This window comes from Callionymus lyra, chromosome 8 (genome assembly GCF_982586985.1).
Source record: "Callionymus lyra chromosome 8, fCalLyr1.hap1.1, whole genome shotgun sequence".
Classification (NCBI taxonomy): Eukaryota; Metazoa; Chordata; class Actinopteri; order Syngnathiformes; family Callionymidae; genus Callionymus; species Callionymus lyra.
Genome location: NC_141825.1, coordinates 24,493,547 through 24,506,499, shown reverse-complemented (window position 1 = coordinate 24,506,499; position 12,953 = coordinate 24,493,547). Strand labels below are relative to the sequence as shown.

At 45.6% G+C, this 12,953-nt stretch overlaps 1 protein-coding gene across 1 annotated transcript in view; it reads right to left on the bottom strand.

The window, feature by feature from the left end:
* Positions 1 to 2,126: 2,126 nt before the first annotated feature.
* Positions 2,127 to 12,953, bottom strand: part of zfpm1 (zinc finger protein, FOG family member 1) — a 76,879-nt gene continuing 66,052 nt past the window's right edge. Inside the window, exons 5-9 of the mRNA XM_087797402.1 lie at positions 10,317 to 10,413; positions 9,189 to 9,407; positions 6,552 to 6,785; positions 5,166 to 5,396; positions 2,127 to 5,091 (exon numbers count right to left, since the gene is read on the bottom strand). Of these exons, the coding sequence (XP_087653528.1) occupies positions 2,738 to 5,091; positions 5,166 to 5,396; positions 6,552 to 6,785; positions 9,189 to 9,407; positions 10,317 to 10,413 (3,135 nt within the window). The 3' untranslated portion in view covers positions 2,127 to 2,737. The remainder of the gene's footprint in view (positions 5,092 to 5,165; positions 5,397 to 6,551; positions 6,786 to 9,188; positions 9,408 to 10,316; positions 10,414 to 12,953) is intronic.

The following is a 12,953-nucleotide window of genomic DNA, read 5'->3' as shown; positions in this document are numbered from 1 at the left end:
TGATAATCGCCGTGGTAACAGGCTGTGCGTGGATTGATGGCTATTTTTGTCCTCATTACCGAGGTCATGTGACCACGCGGTCAAGTTCAGCATGAGATAGTCATGGTCATCGGGTTCTAGTCGCCCCCTCGTCCACTTGGTGGAGCTTCTCTTCAGCCACATGACTTTTGCATGCCAGCATCATCTTCGTGTGTGTACGTGTGTGTGTGTCTTTGTGTGTGTGTGTGTGTGTGTCTTTGTGTGTGTGTGTGTGTGTGAGAGTGTGTGTGTGTGTGTTAGTGTGTGTGTGTGTGTGTGTGTGTGTGTGTGTGGTGTCTTTGTGTGTGTGTGTGTCTTCGTGTGTGTGTGTGTGTGTAGAATTCAAGGACATCTAAGTGAAACATCACAGGCGGCAGAAGAAAGTCAAGATCCTCGGTGGAAATAATCACATGGAAGTGCTTCACTTCTTGTTGTTAACTTAAAATCGCTGACCTTCGTCCACCTGCTCACAAACACTTTGACTTCACCCACGACTGGCTCCGTTGCCACGGAGACGCACGACACCGGGATCCGCGGCTCGGTGGAGAATGAGCAGAAACCTGCAGAGAGCCAGACTCAGCGGTGGAGGAGCTCAAATCTTCTTGAGCAGAATTTTTTCACGACGGTAAACATTATCAGTGAGTTCAAGAATCTACAAACATACAACAAATGTCAACACACACAAAAACACGGGCAGTTGTGCTGTAAACAGTTGTGTGGAAGACAGTTGTGTTGTAGACAGTTGTGTTGTAGACAGTTGTGTTGTAGACAGTTGTGTTGTAAACACTTGTGTTGAAGACAGCTGTGTTAAAGACAGTTTTGTTGTGGACAGTTATGTTGTAGACAGTTTTGTAGTATACAGTTGTGTTGAAGACGGTTGTGTTGAAGACGGTTGTGTTGAAGACAGTTGTGTTGAAGACAGTTGTGTTGTAAACAGTTGTGTTGAAGACAGTTGTGTTGAAGACAGTTTTGTTGAAGACAGTTTTGTTGAAGACAGTTTTGTTGTAGACAGTTGTGTTGTAGACAGTTGTGTTGTAGACAGTTGTGTTAAAGACAGTTGTGTTGCAGACAGTTGTGTTGTAGACAGTTGTGTTGTAGACAGTTGTGTTGCAGACAGTTGTGTTGAAGACAGTTGTGTTGTAGACAGTTGTGTTAAAGACAGTTGTGTTGTAGACAGTTTTGTTGTAGACAGTTTTGTTGTAGACAGTTTTGTTGTATACAGTTGTGTTGAAGACAGTTGTGTTGTTGACAGTTGTGTTGAAGACAGTTGTGTTGTAGACAGTTTTGTTGTAAACACTTGTGTTGTAGAGAGTTGTGTTGTATACAGTTGTGTTGTAAACAGTTGTGTTGTAGACAGTTGTGTTGTATACAGTTGTGTTGTAAACAGTTGTGTTGAAGAAAGTTGTGTTGTAGACAGCTGGTTGCATACAAACACACAACAACGCACAAAAACACGGGCAGACCAACGCATGGACACACTCACGCACAAAGATGCGCAAACTCACATGCTCAGATACGCACATACAGGGATACACACTCAGACAAGGAAATTAACGCACACACATACACATGCAGACATACTAACACAAACATGCTGGATCACACACTTGCAAAGACACACAACCATTCTCCCACGCAAAAACACGCACACACCAACACGCACAGACACATACACAACATAATCTATATTTATCAACTAACTTGTCACTGAAGTTATATCTTTTTTTACATCCCTCTCACATTCACTCCATCATCATCATCATCATCATCCTCACGTGTCGTCAGGAAGCCGCAGGAGTTGTGCGGCAGCAGCACGAGCGCGGGGGTGTGTGTGTGTGTGTGTGCGTGTGTGTGTGTGTGTGTGTGTGCGTTTCACGGTCGTCGATTGTCAAACATGCTCTGAATGAAAACTTGATTTTGAGGAAAAGTGATTCAGACTGCGGGTGTGATGTCATCGCTGCAACATCCACGGGGTCCTCCTAAGACACACACACACACACACACACACACAAACACACACACACACACACACACGCACACACGCACACACGCGGGACTTGAACCAGCAACCCCGTGTGGGCGGCGGGTCACGAAGACAGAAGTCGCGTCTCGTTAAATGTTTTTATTCTCGTTAGTGTGAAGAGCTTCTCCCGCCTTCCTTCATAACCGGACAAAAAAGACGACAATTTCAAGTCGGGGCGACACAACAGAGGTTCTTTCCTTCATGACCCGTCACATGACGCACAACCTGTTACCACGATCACAACCAGAGGAAAACAAACGACAGTGTTGCACTGCTCAATAAAAGTGGGCGGGACCCGGGGGGTCCGCGCCGACGTAGGTAGTTAAACATAAATACTTCTTCCCTTCCAAAATAAACACAATAAAAAGTCCTTCAGTCTTCGTAACATGTTTTCAACCTCACGCTGACTTCCTGCCAGCTGGCGCAGGAACCTCCGGGAAGGGGCTCGCCTTCATCTCCCCCCTTTCGACAGCTTTAGGAGGTCGTCGATATCAGTCTTGTCCCACAATGCACAGGGGGTCGGGTTGACCAGCAGGTGGCGCTCCACTCTTACCGCACTTTGACCCCACTGGGGGGGGGGGGGGAGGAGAAACGTGTGTGTGTGTGTGTGTGCGAGTGACGCCACCGGGCGCCGGCGAGTAACAGTCGGTCAATGTCAGTCGTGATCCTGCGAGCGCTTCCTCGGCGGCGTGTTCCTCACTTGACGTGTTCGGCGCTGTGCGAGGAGCAGTAGTACTTTTTGTGGGCGATGAACGTGGACAGGCTGCTGAACTTGATGTTGCACAGGCGGCAGAAGCGCGAGTTGCCGTTCTGGACGGGCAGGGGGATTTTGGGGGCGATGGGCTGAAGCCGTTTGGGGTCGGAGGTCGGGGCGGGGGGGGGACTCTCCTTCTTGATCTCCGAGGGCAGCGGCAGACACGCCGCCCCGGAGGAGGGGGTCACAGGTACAGGTGAGGTCGCGGCCGGAGATCCGCTTCCTGCCGAGGGACTTCCGTTCACCCGCGGGGAGGACGGAGACGTCGCCCCACTTTTGCCGTTCACGCTGTCCCCCCTGTGGACGCGTGGCTTGGGGGGTGCACTCGGCGTGGAGGATGGCGCCTCCTCCCGGGGGCTGAGGCTGGGGCTTCGGGAGAGTGCCTGAGGCAGGTTGATGTTGACCACCACGCCGTGGACGCTCTTGAAATGCTCCATGAAGTCACTGGTGATCACCCTGTTGGGACAATAGGGACAGACAGTCTGAGGGGACGCTTTGACGACAGGGGCCGGGGCGACGGTGTCAGGGGGGGAGGAGACCTCAGTGGACGGAGGGCTGGCCGATACCGGCGCCGTGGCCGTTTTCGCCTCCGTCGGCGGCTCGTGCTGATGCTTTCCGTTCGGAGAGGTGGCGGAGGACTTCTTGAGCCGCTGGATCTGCTCCAGGGTGAGTTTCTGGAGGGTGGTCGCCGGGCAGTAGTAGGTCTTATGGGCCAGGTAGTTCTCGATGCTGTTGAAGCTGATGCTGCAGGCGGTGCACTTGTGGTAGTCGGCGAGCGGCAGCGCCGGCATGACCCCGCCGCCGCTCTGCCGCGGATCTTCTCTCAGACGGGGTCTCTTGCTCAGATCTATGGGGCCGTCTCCCTCAGGGCTGGAGCCTCCGGCGCCACCGGAAGACGCCTCCTGCTTGACCACCAGACCCAGGACCGAAGGCGAAGGCGCGGAAGCGGCGGCGGAGTTGGTGGCGGCGATGGCGGCGGCTGCTGCGGCGTTCGCCAGCGCTTCAGTTCTCGCCATGTGTATCTCGTACATCTTCTTCCTCTTACGCTTGCGGATGGGCTGGGGGACGAAGGGGGACGAGGGCGAGGACTTGGACATGTGCGTGGACCGTTGATTCGAGGGGTCGTGCCGCGACGCACAGTAGAAGCGCTTATGAACCATGTAGTTGTCGTGCCGACTGAAGCGGATGTTGCAGGCCTCACAGAAGGTCTTGTTGGGGTCGTCTTCCAGGTCCTCGGTGGACCCGCTCGCCGGACTCTGGCTGCCCTCGCTGGCTCGTCCTCCTGCTCCTTCTCCTTCAGACGCCGACGACACTCGCTCCGTCCCGGCGGGCGCTTCCGCCTTCACCTCTGCCACCCGCTGCGAGTCGGCCGCGGCGGGATCCGAGTGGGTCGGGGACGCGGACGCCGCTCGGCTGCCGGGTCCTTCCCGGGGGGAGGTGGAAGCGTGAGCAGGGGGAGCCGGGTTGGGTTCCCTGGCCTGGTCCGGGGCGTCCGGGTGGCGCCGGCTGGAGCAGTAGAGACGCTTGTGTGCATAGTAGTTGTTGATGTTGTTGAAGGTGATGTCGCACTCGAAGCAAGTGGCTCCTTTGAGTGGCTGCGTGGTGGTCGCCGTGGGCGCCGTGGGTCCGGATTGGAAGAAGACCGCCGAGCTGTTCTGGGGGACGGCCTGACCTTGCTTCAGTCGGCTGTGGACCATCTCTGACATTTTGGCCAAGATCTCCGAGGCCTGCGGCAACATGGCTCCCTCGGCGTTGAACATGTACTGCGGCAGGAACATGGCGCCGCCCGGGACCGGGAACACCGACGCGGCACTTCCTGCGTGTGTGGGGCTGGAGCCGGGAGTGGGACTGGTGGGTTCCGCTTTCACAGCACTTGGACTTTTAGGAGAGTTGGACGTTTGACAGGCCGGGAAAGTTAGAGCGGGCTTCTGGTCCAGGTCTTCTTCCTCAGTCACCTCCATGTGACGGTCTTCGGTCTCTCCCTCGGACTCGGGTTCCTCCTTGATCTTCACCGGGGTGGCCTCGGGGGGACTGCAGCCCCGCGGAGTTGCGGAACTCCCGTTGGCTCCGGGACTGGACGAGTCTGGAAGAGGTACGCTGGCGAGGGGCTCCCTTTCCTGAGGGGACAGCCGGTCCACCGACGACGGGGTGCTCTGGCGAGGAGTCGGGCTACGTTCCGTGGGCGCTCGCACCTCCAGGTGCGTCCGGACGTGTTGCTGCAGCTGCGCCGGCGACTCGCTGCTGTGGCCGCAGACTTGACACTTGAGAACGACGCCCGAGTCCCCGAGACTGAGACCTGCCGAGAGAGAGTCAGGGGGTTAGCGGTTTCAGGTCGGAGGTCGTTTGGAACGAGGGGGGGGGGACACTCACCGGCGGTCTGGGGCAGCTTGGGCAGACCCGGTCCGGGAGAGTGGGACCCGGGCTGACACACCATGTGACTGGTGACCAGGTGGGTGTACAGGATGTCTCTGGTGGTGGAGACGAAGCCGCATCCGTGACACACGCCGCTCAGCGTGTCCGTGTGGACCTTCAGGTGACGCTCGCAGTTGGCTTTGGTGGTGAAGGCCGAGAGACAGATGAGACACACGAAGGGACGCTCGCCTGTAGGTCGATTTCAGTGACATTACAATAACGGTTGAAACCTTGAATTTTTCAATGCTTTTTAAAGCATTCAAATATTTATTTGCATAATTTAATCAATTTTCTATATTAAAAGGTTGAATTTGTGAATAAGTAAGTAAGTAATTCATATTTATATATCGCTTTTCCAGACCAGGGTCACAAAGCACTTAAAAAATCAAACACTATTCAATAAAGTAAATACTTTAAAGGTCAAGATACTACTGAGAACAACACAGGAGATCATTTCATTTCATATTAGAAGAAAAATAAAACTTGTTTTTACACATAAAGTTTGATATTTTAGTTCCATTCATTAAAAAATTAATGTTCTATTTTTTATCCTTTTAAATTCAATATAAATATGTTGGTGCCGTTATAGCAACATCTCTATATTGAATTTAATAGAAGAAAATAAATACATTTAGAAAATGTATTTTTTTAATTATAAGAATTACAGAATTGAACTTTTTGTGTAAAAGAAAATATTGATTATTATTAATGAAATTATTTAAACATGTCTTTGTAGTAATTATTAAATTAAATCATTAAAATAATGATTCAATGCTTAAAAATGTCAAGATTCAACATTTAAAATGTTAAATTCAATGTAAAGATTTTGGCGCCGTTATAGCAACATCTCTATATTGAATTTAATATATTTATTTTATATTATTTTATACAAATTACACAAATAAACTCTTTGTGTAAAAGAAAATATTGATTATTATTAATTAAATGATTAAAAATTAAACATGTTTTTGTAGAAATTATTAAATGAAATCATTAAAATAATTCAATGCTTAAAAATGTAAAGTTTCAACATTTGAAATGTTAAATTCAATGTAAAGATTCTGGCGCCGTTATAGCAACTCTCTATATTGAATTTAATAGAAGAAATACATTTAGAAAATGTATTTTTTAATTATAAAAATGACCGAAGTAAACTTTTTGTGTAAAAGAAAATATTTATTATTATTCATTAAATGATTTAAAATTAAATAGGTCGTAGTAATTATTGAATTAAATCATCAAAAAAATGATTCAATGCTTAAAAATGTAAAGTTTCAACATTTGAAATGTTAAATGAATGTTAAATATTCAGTTTTATTTCCAAGCCTCGGGCGTCGTACTCACCACTGTGTGTTCTCATGTGGATCTCCAGCGAGCTGGCGCTGGGGCAGCTCTTGTTGCACTGAGGGAAGGGGCACAGGCGCTCGTTGGGGTACGACTCCTTCAGCTTGTCCTGAGGCGGAGACGGCGCCGCCGCCGGCTGCTTCTGTCGACTGGCGCAGTAGTAGAGCAGGTGGGCCTGGAGGTTCCGCTCGCTCCGGTACCAGATCCCGCAGTCCTTGCACGGGAAGATGTCCTCTGAGGAAACACAAGTTCATGTCACGACCAGGAAGTCACTTCCTCGTCACGGACTTCAACTCTGAGGGCAGAACTTGATTTAAATGAATTTTAAACAATAAAATAAATAAATATATATAATTGATTATGTTTGTCTGTGATGCCTCACATCCCAGTGAACAGCTTTCTTTCACCTGACAAACACTCTACTACACTAGTGGAAGGGTGTGTGTATAACTTGTGTATGTGTGTGTGTATAACTTGTGTATGTGTGTGTGTATAACTTGTGTATGAGTGTGTGTATAACTTGTGTATGAGTGTGTGTATAACTTGTGTATGTGTGTGTGTATAACTTGTGTATGTGTGTGTGTATAACTTGTGTATGTGTGTGTGTATAACTTGTGTATGTGTGTGTGTATAACTTGTGTATGTGTGTGTGTATAACTTGTGTATGTGTGTGTGTATAACAAGTGAATGTGTTTTGTGTGTTTCTAAATAGAAGTGTGTGTAACAAGAGGTTTATTTGTTAATAGAAGTGTGTGTGTGTGTATGTGTGTATGTGTGTGTAACTATAAGTGTGTGTGTGTGTGTGTATAACATGTGAATGTGTGTGTGTATAACTTGTGTATGTGTGTGTGTATAACTTGTGTATGTGTGTGTGTATAACTAGTGAATGTGTTTTGTGTGTTTCTAAAAAGAAGTGTGTGTAAAAAGAGGTTTATTTGTTAATAGAAGTGTGTGTGTGTGTATGTGTGTGTAACTATAAGTGTGTGTGTGTGTGTGTGTATAACAAGTGAATGTGTTTTGTGTGTTTCTAAATAGAAGTGTGTGTAACAAGAGGTTTATTTGTTAATAGAAGTGTGTGTGTGTGTATGTGTGTGTAACTATAAGTGTGTGTGTGTGTGTGTATAACATGTGAATGTGTTTTGTGTGTTTCTAAATAGAAGTGTGTGTAACAAGAGGTTTATTTGTTAATAGAAGTGTGTGTGTGTGTATGTGTGTGTAACTATAAGTGTGTGTGTGTGTGTATAACAACTGAATGTGTTTTGTGTGTTTCTAAAAAGAAGTGTGTGTAACAAGAGGTTTATTTGTTAATAGATGTGTGTGTGTGTATGTGTGTGTAACTATAAGTGTGTGTGTGTGTGTGTGTATAACATGTGAATGTGTTTTGTGTGTTTCTAAATAGAAGTGTGTGTAACAAGAGGTTTATTTGTTAATAGATGTGTGTGTGTGTATGTGTGTGTAACTATAAGTGTGTGTATAACATGTGAATGTGTTTTGTGTATAACTACAAGTGTGTTTCAAAATAGAAGTGTGTAACAAGAGGTTTATTTGTTAATAGAAGTGTGTGTGTGTATGTGTGTTTAACTAGAAGTGTGCGAGTGTGTATAACATGTGAATGTCTTTTGTGTGTCACTAATAGTGTGTTTCTAAATAGATGTTTGTGTAACAAGAGGGTTATTTCTAACTGGAAGTGTTTGTATGTGTGTGTAACGAGAAGTGTGTGTGTGTGTGTATAACAAGTGAATGTCTTTTGTGTGTCACTAATAGTGTGTTTCTAAATAGATGTTTGTGTAACAAGAGGGTTATTTCTAACTGGAAGTGTTTGTATGTGTGTGTAACGAGAAGTGTCTCTGTGTGTGTATAACAAGTGAATGTGTTTTGTGTGTAACTTTAAGTGTGTTTCTAAATAGAAGTGTGTGTAACAAGAGGTTTATTTCTAACTAGAAGTGTGTGTGTGAGTAACGAGAAGTGTGCGTGTTTGTGTGTATAACAAGTGAATGTGTTTTGTGTGTAACTAGAAGTGTGTTTCTAAATAGAAGTGTGTGTAACAAAAGGTTTATTTGTAACAAGAAGTGTGTGTGTATGTGTGTGTAAATAGGAGTATGCGTGTGTGTGTGTGTGTGTGTGTAGCTAGAAATGTGAGTAACTGGAATTGTGTTTGGTGTGTGTGTGTAACTAGAAGTGTATGCATCTAGACGTGTATGTGCATAGATGTGTGTGTAAATCCAAATGTGTTTGTGTGTACATTTGAAAGTGTTTAACCCGGAGTGTGTGCATGTGAATGTGTGTGTGTGTGTGTGTTTGTGTGTGACTCGAATTTTTTATGTGTAAACTGTTTTGTTACTAAAAGTGTGTGTGTGTAACTAGAAGTGTGTGTATGAGCCTTGAAATTGGTAGTTGTGTAACTATAAGTGTGTGTGTAACTCAAGCATGTGGCTGAAGGTGAATGAACGCCAGATAAAAGTGAGATGGCGCCATCTTGTGGTCAATCGTGGTTGTACAGCACTATGAGGAATTGACGTCATCAGACCGCGGTTTTGTTCAAAAGTTGATCACGTGTTGATGTGTGTGTCTAGACTTCATGGTTGTGTAGTTTTTGTTCAGAAGTGAACTAACGTGAGGAGTCATGTGACCACTCACTGTTGATCACGGCGGTCGCCAAGATGGCCGCCATGCCCGCCTGCTGCGGCAGCAGCTGGATGTCGGAGTGAAGCGCCGCCGGGTACGAAGGCTCGTCCTGGTTCTGACCCGCGAGCGCAGGAGAGGGCGGGGCCAGGGGGGCGCAGGCCGGAGGGAGCACGGCCAGGAGGGTCTCCCCGGCCGCCAGGTCACGGGTCACCTTACAGAACAACTGCTCGTCTGAAAACAATACACACTTATGAACACACAACACGACACTTATCAACACACACACAACACACAACACACAACACTTATGAACACACGACACTTATGAACACACACACACAACACTTATGACCACACACACGACTTTTATGAACACACACACAACACTTATCAACACACAACACTTATGAACACACGACACTTATGAACACACACACACAACACTTATGAACACACACACGACACTTATGAACACACACACAACACTTATCAACACACAACACTTATCAACACACACACACAACACTTATCAACACACACACGACACTTATGAACACACACACAACACTTATGAACACACACACAACACTTATGAACACACACACGACACTTATGATAACACACACAACACTTATCAACACACAACACTTATGAACACACAAACGACAGTTATGATAACACACACAACACTTATCAACACACACACGACACTTATCAACACACACGACACTTATGAACACACAACACTTATGAACACACACACGACACTTATGAACACACAACACTTATGAACACACACACGACACTTATGAACACACAAAAGACACTTATGAACACACAAAAGACACTTATGAACACACACGACACTTATGAACACACACACAAGACACTTATGAACACACAAAAGACACTTATGAACACACACGACACTTATGAACACACACACACGACACTTATGAACACACACACAAGACACTTATGAACACACGACACTTATGAACACACACACAAGACACTTATGAACACACACACAAGACACTTATGAACACACAAAAGACACTTATGAACACACACACACTCTGACCTGCTGAAGAGCTACAGTGAGGAGGAGCCAGTCATGGACTCACACCTGCGACTCACCTTGGCTGTAGATGCTGACGTTAGAGGTCGAGGGGTCAGAGGTCAGACTGAGGCGGCTGATCCAGCAGTGAGGGTCTTCACACACCAGACTGCAGGTCTGCAGACAGAACCAGAACCACACACTCATTACTGATGAAAGGAAGAGAAAGAGGAGGAAGAGGAGGACAAGGAGGAGGTGGAGAAAGATGAGGAGGAAGAAGAAAGGGTAGAAGATGAAAAAGGAGGATAAAGAGGAGGAGGAGTAAGTGAAGGGAAGAAAGATGATGAGCTGGAAGATAAGGATAAAGAGGAGGAGGAAGAGGATGAGGAAGATGAGAAAGAGGTTCAGGAGAAGGATGAAGATGAGGAGAAGAAGGAGGAAGAGGAGGGAGATGAGGAAGAGGAATATAAGGAGAAGGAATAGGAGGAGAAAAGAGGAGGATTATGCGGATGAAGACGAGGAGGTGGAAGATGAGGATAAGGAAGATGAGGAGAAAAAGGAGGAAGAGGGAGTTAAGAGGAGGACGATGAGGATGATGATGAGGAAGAAAACAAGGAACAGGAGGAGGAAATGAAGGAAGAGAACAAAGCAGTGAAGAGAAGAATAAAAGAGATGAAGATTCTGATGCAGAGTTAATGAGATCTGATGAAAGACGACAGAGGAATGTTGTACACACACACACACACGCACACGCACACGCACACGCACACGCACACGCACACGCACACATGCACACACACACACACACACACACACACACGCACACACACGCACGCACACACACGCACACAAACCCACACACACACACTACTATGTTGTTGTGTAGTCAGGACTCCTGCAGGTCTTCATTCAGACTAAGCAACTGTATATTCAGGTGAAGGTTCTGGTCCCGGTCAGACCAGGACTCGGGCCAGTGCTCACATCTGGACCCGGTCCAGCCCGTCAGGGCGAAAGATCCGGTTTCTCAGAGGCCCGACTGATGTTCTGATATGATGCCTTTGTCTGGATATGAAAGTGACACCGGAGCCGTCTGAGAGCAGGACGGGTCAGAACCAGAACTCACTGAGACACGAGCAGGTCTGAAGTAAACGGACCTCTAGGAACCTTCCTGCTGTTGTGTTGGGTCACTTCTACACATCTGCACTTATGATACTGCAACACACACATTGTGTGTGTTTATACATGTACATGTATGTTAACACACATGTATGTGAGTGTATGTTTACACACGTATGTGAGTGTATGTTAACACACATGAATGTGAGTGTATGTTTAAACACGTATGTGAGTGTATGACATGTATGTGAGTGTATGTTAACACACATGTATGTGAGTGTATGTTTACACACGTATGTGAGTGTATGACATGTATGTGAGTGTATGTTTACACACGTATGTGAGTGTATGACATGTATGTGAGTGTATGTTAACACACATGTATGTGAGTGTATGTTTACACACGTATGTGAGTGTATGACATGTATGTGAGTGTATGTTTACACACGTATGTGAGTGTATGACATGTATGTGAGTGTATGTTTACACACGTATGTGAGTGTATGACATGTATGTGAGTGTATGACATGTATGTGAGTGTATGACAGGTATGTGAGTGTATGACATGTATGTGAGTGTATGTTTACACACGTATGTGAGTGTATGACATGTATGTGAGTGTATGTTTACACACGTATGTGAGTGTATGACATGTATGTGAGTGTATGTTAACATGTATGACATGTATGTGAGTGTATGTTAACACACATGTATGTGAGTGTATTATTAACACACATGTATGTGAGTGTATGTTAACACACATGTATGTGAGTGTATGACATGTATGTGAGTGTATGTTAACGCACATGTATGTGAGTGTATGTTAACACACATGTATGTGAGTGTATGTTAACATACATGTATGCGAGTGTATGTTAACGCACATGTATGCGAGTGTATGTTAACACACATGTATCTGAGTGTATGACATGTATGTGAGTGTATGTTAACACACATGTAAGCAAGTGTATGTTAACACACATGTACGTGAGTGTATGTTAACACACATGTATGTGGGTGTATGTTAACACACATGTATCTGAGTGTATGACATGTATGTGAGTGTATGTTAACACACATGTACGTGAGTGTATGTTAACACACATGTACGTGAGTGTATGTTAACACACATGTATGTGAGTGTATGCTAACACACATGTATCTGAGTGTATGCTAACACACATGTATCTGAGTGTATGACATGTATGTGAGTGTATGTTAACACACATGTACGTGAGTGTATGTTAACACACATGTACGTGAGTGTATGTTAACACACATGTATGTGAGTGTATGCTAACACACATGTATCTGAGTGTATGACATGTACGTGAGTGTATGTTAACACACATGTATGTCAGTGTATGTTAACACACATGTATCTGAGTGTATGACATGTATGTGAGTGTATGTTAACACACATGTATGTCAGTGTATGTTAACACACATGTATGTGAGTGTATGACATGTATGTGAGTGTATGCAAACACACATGTGAGTATTTGTGTTTGTATAGAAGTGTATAAAATATCTTTGTTTGTGTGGATAATTGTGTGTGTATGTATATGTGTGTACTTGTGTGTGTGAGACACCCCTTCACC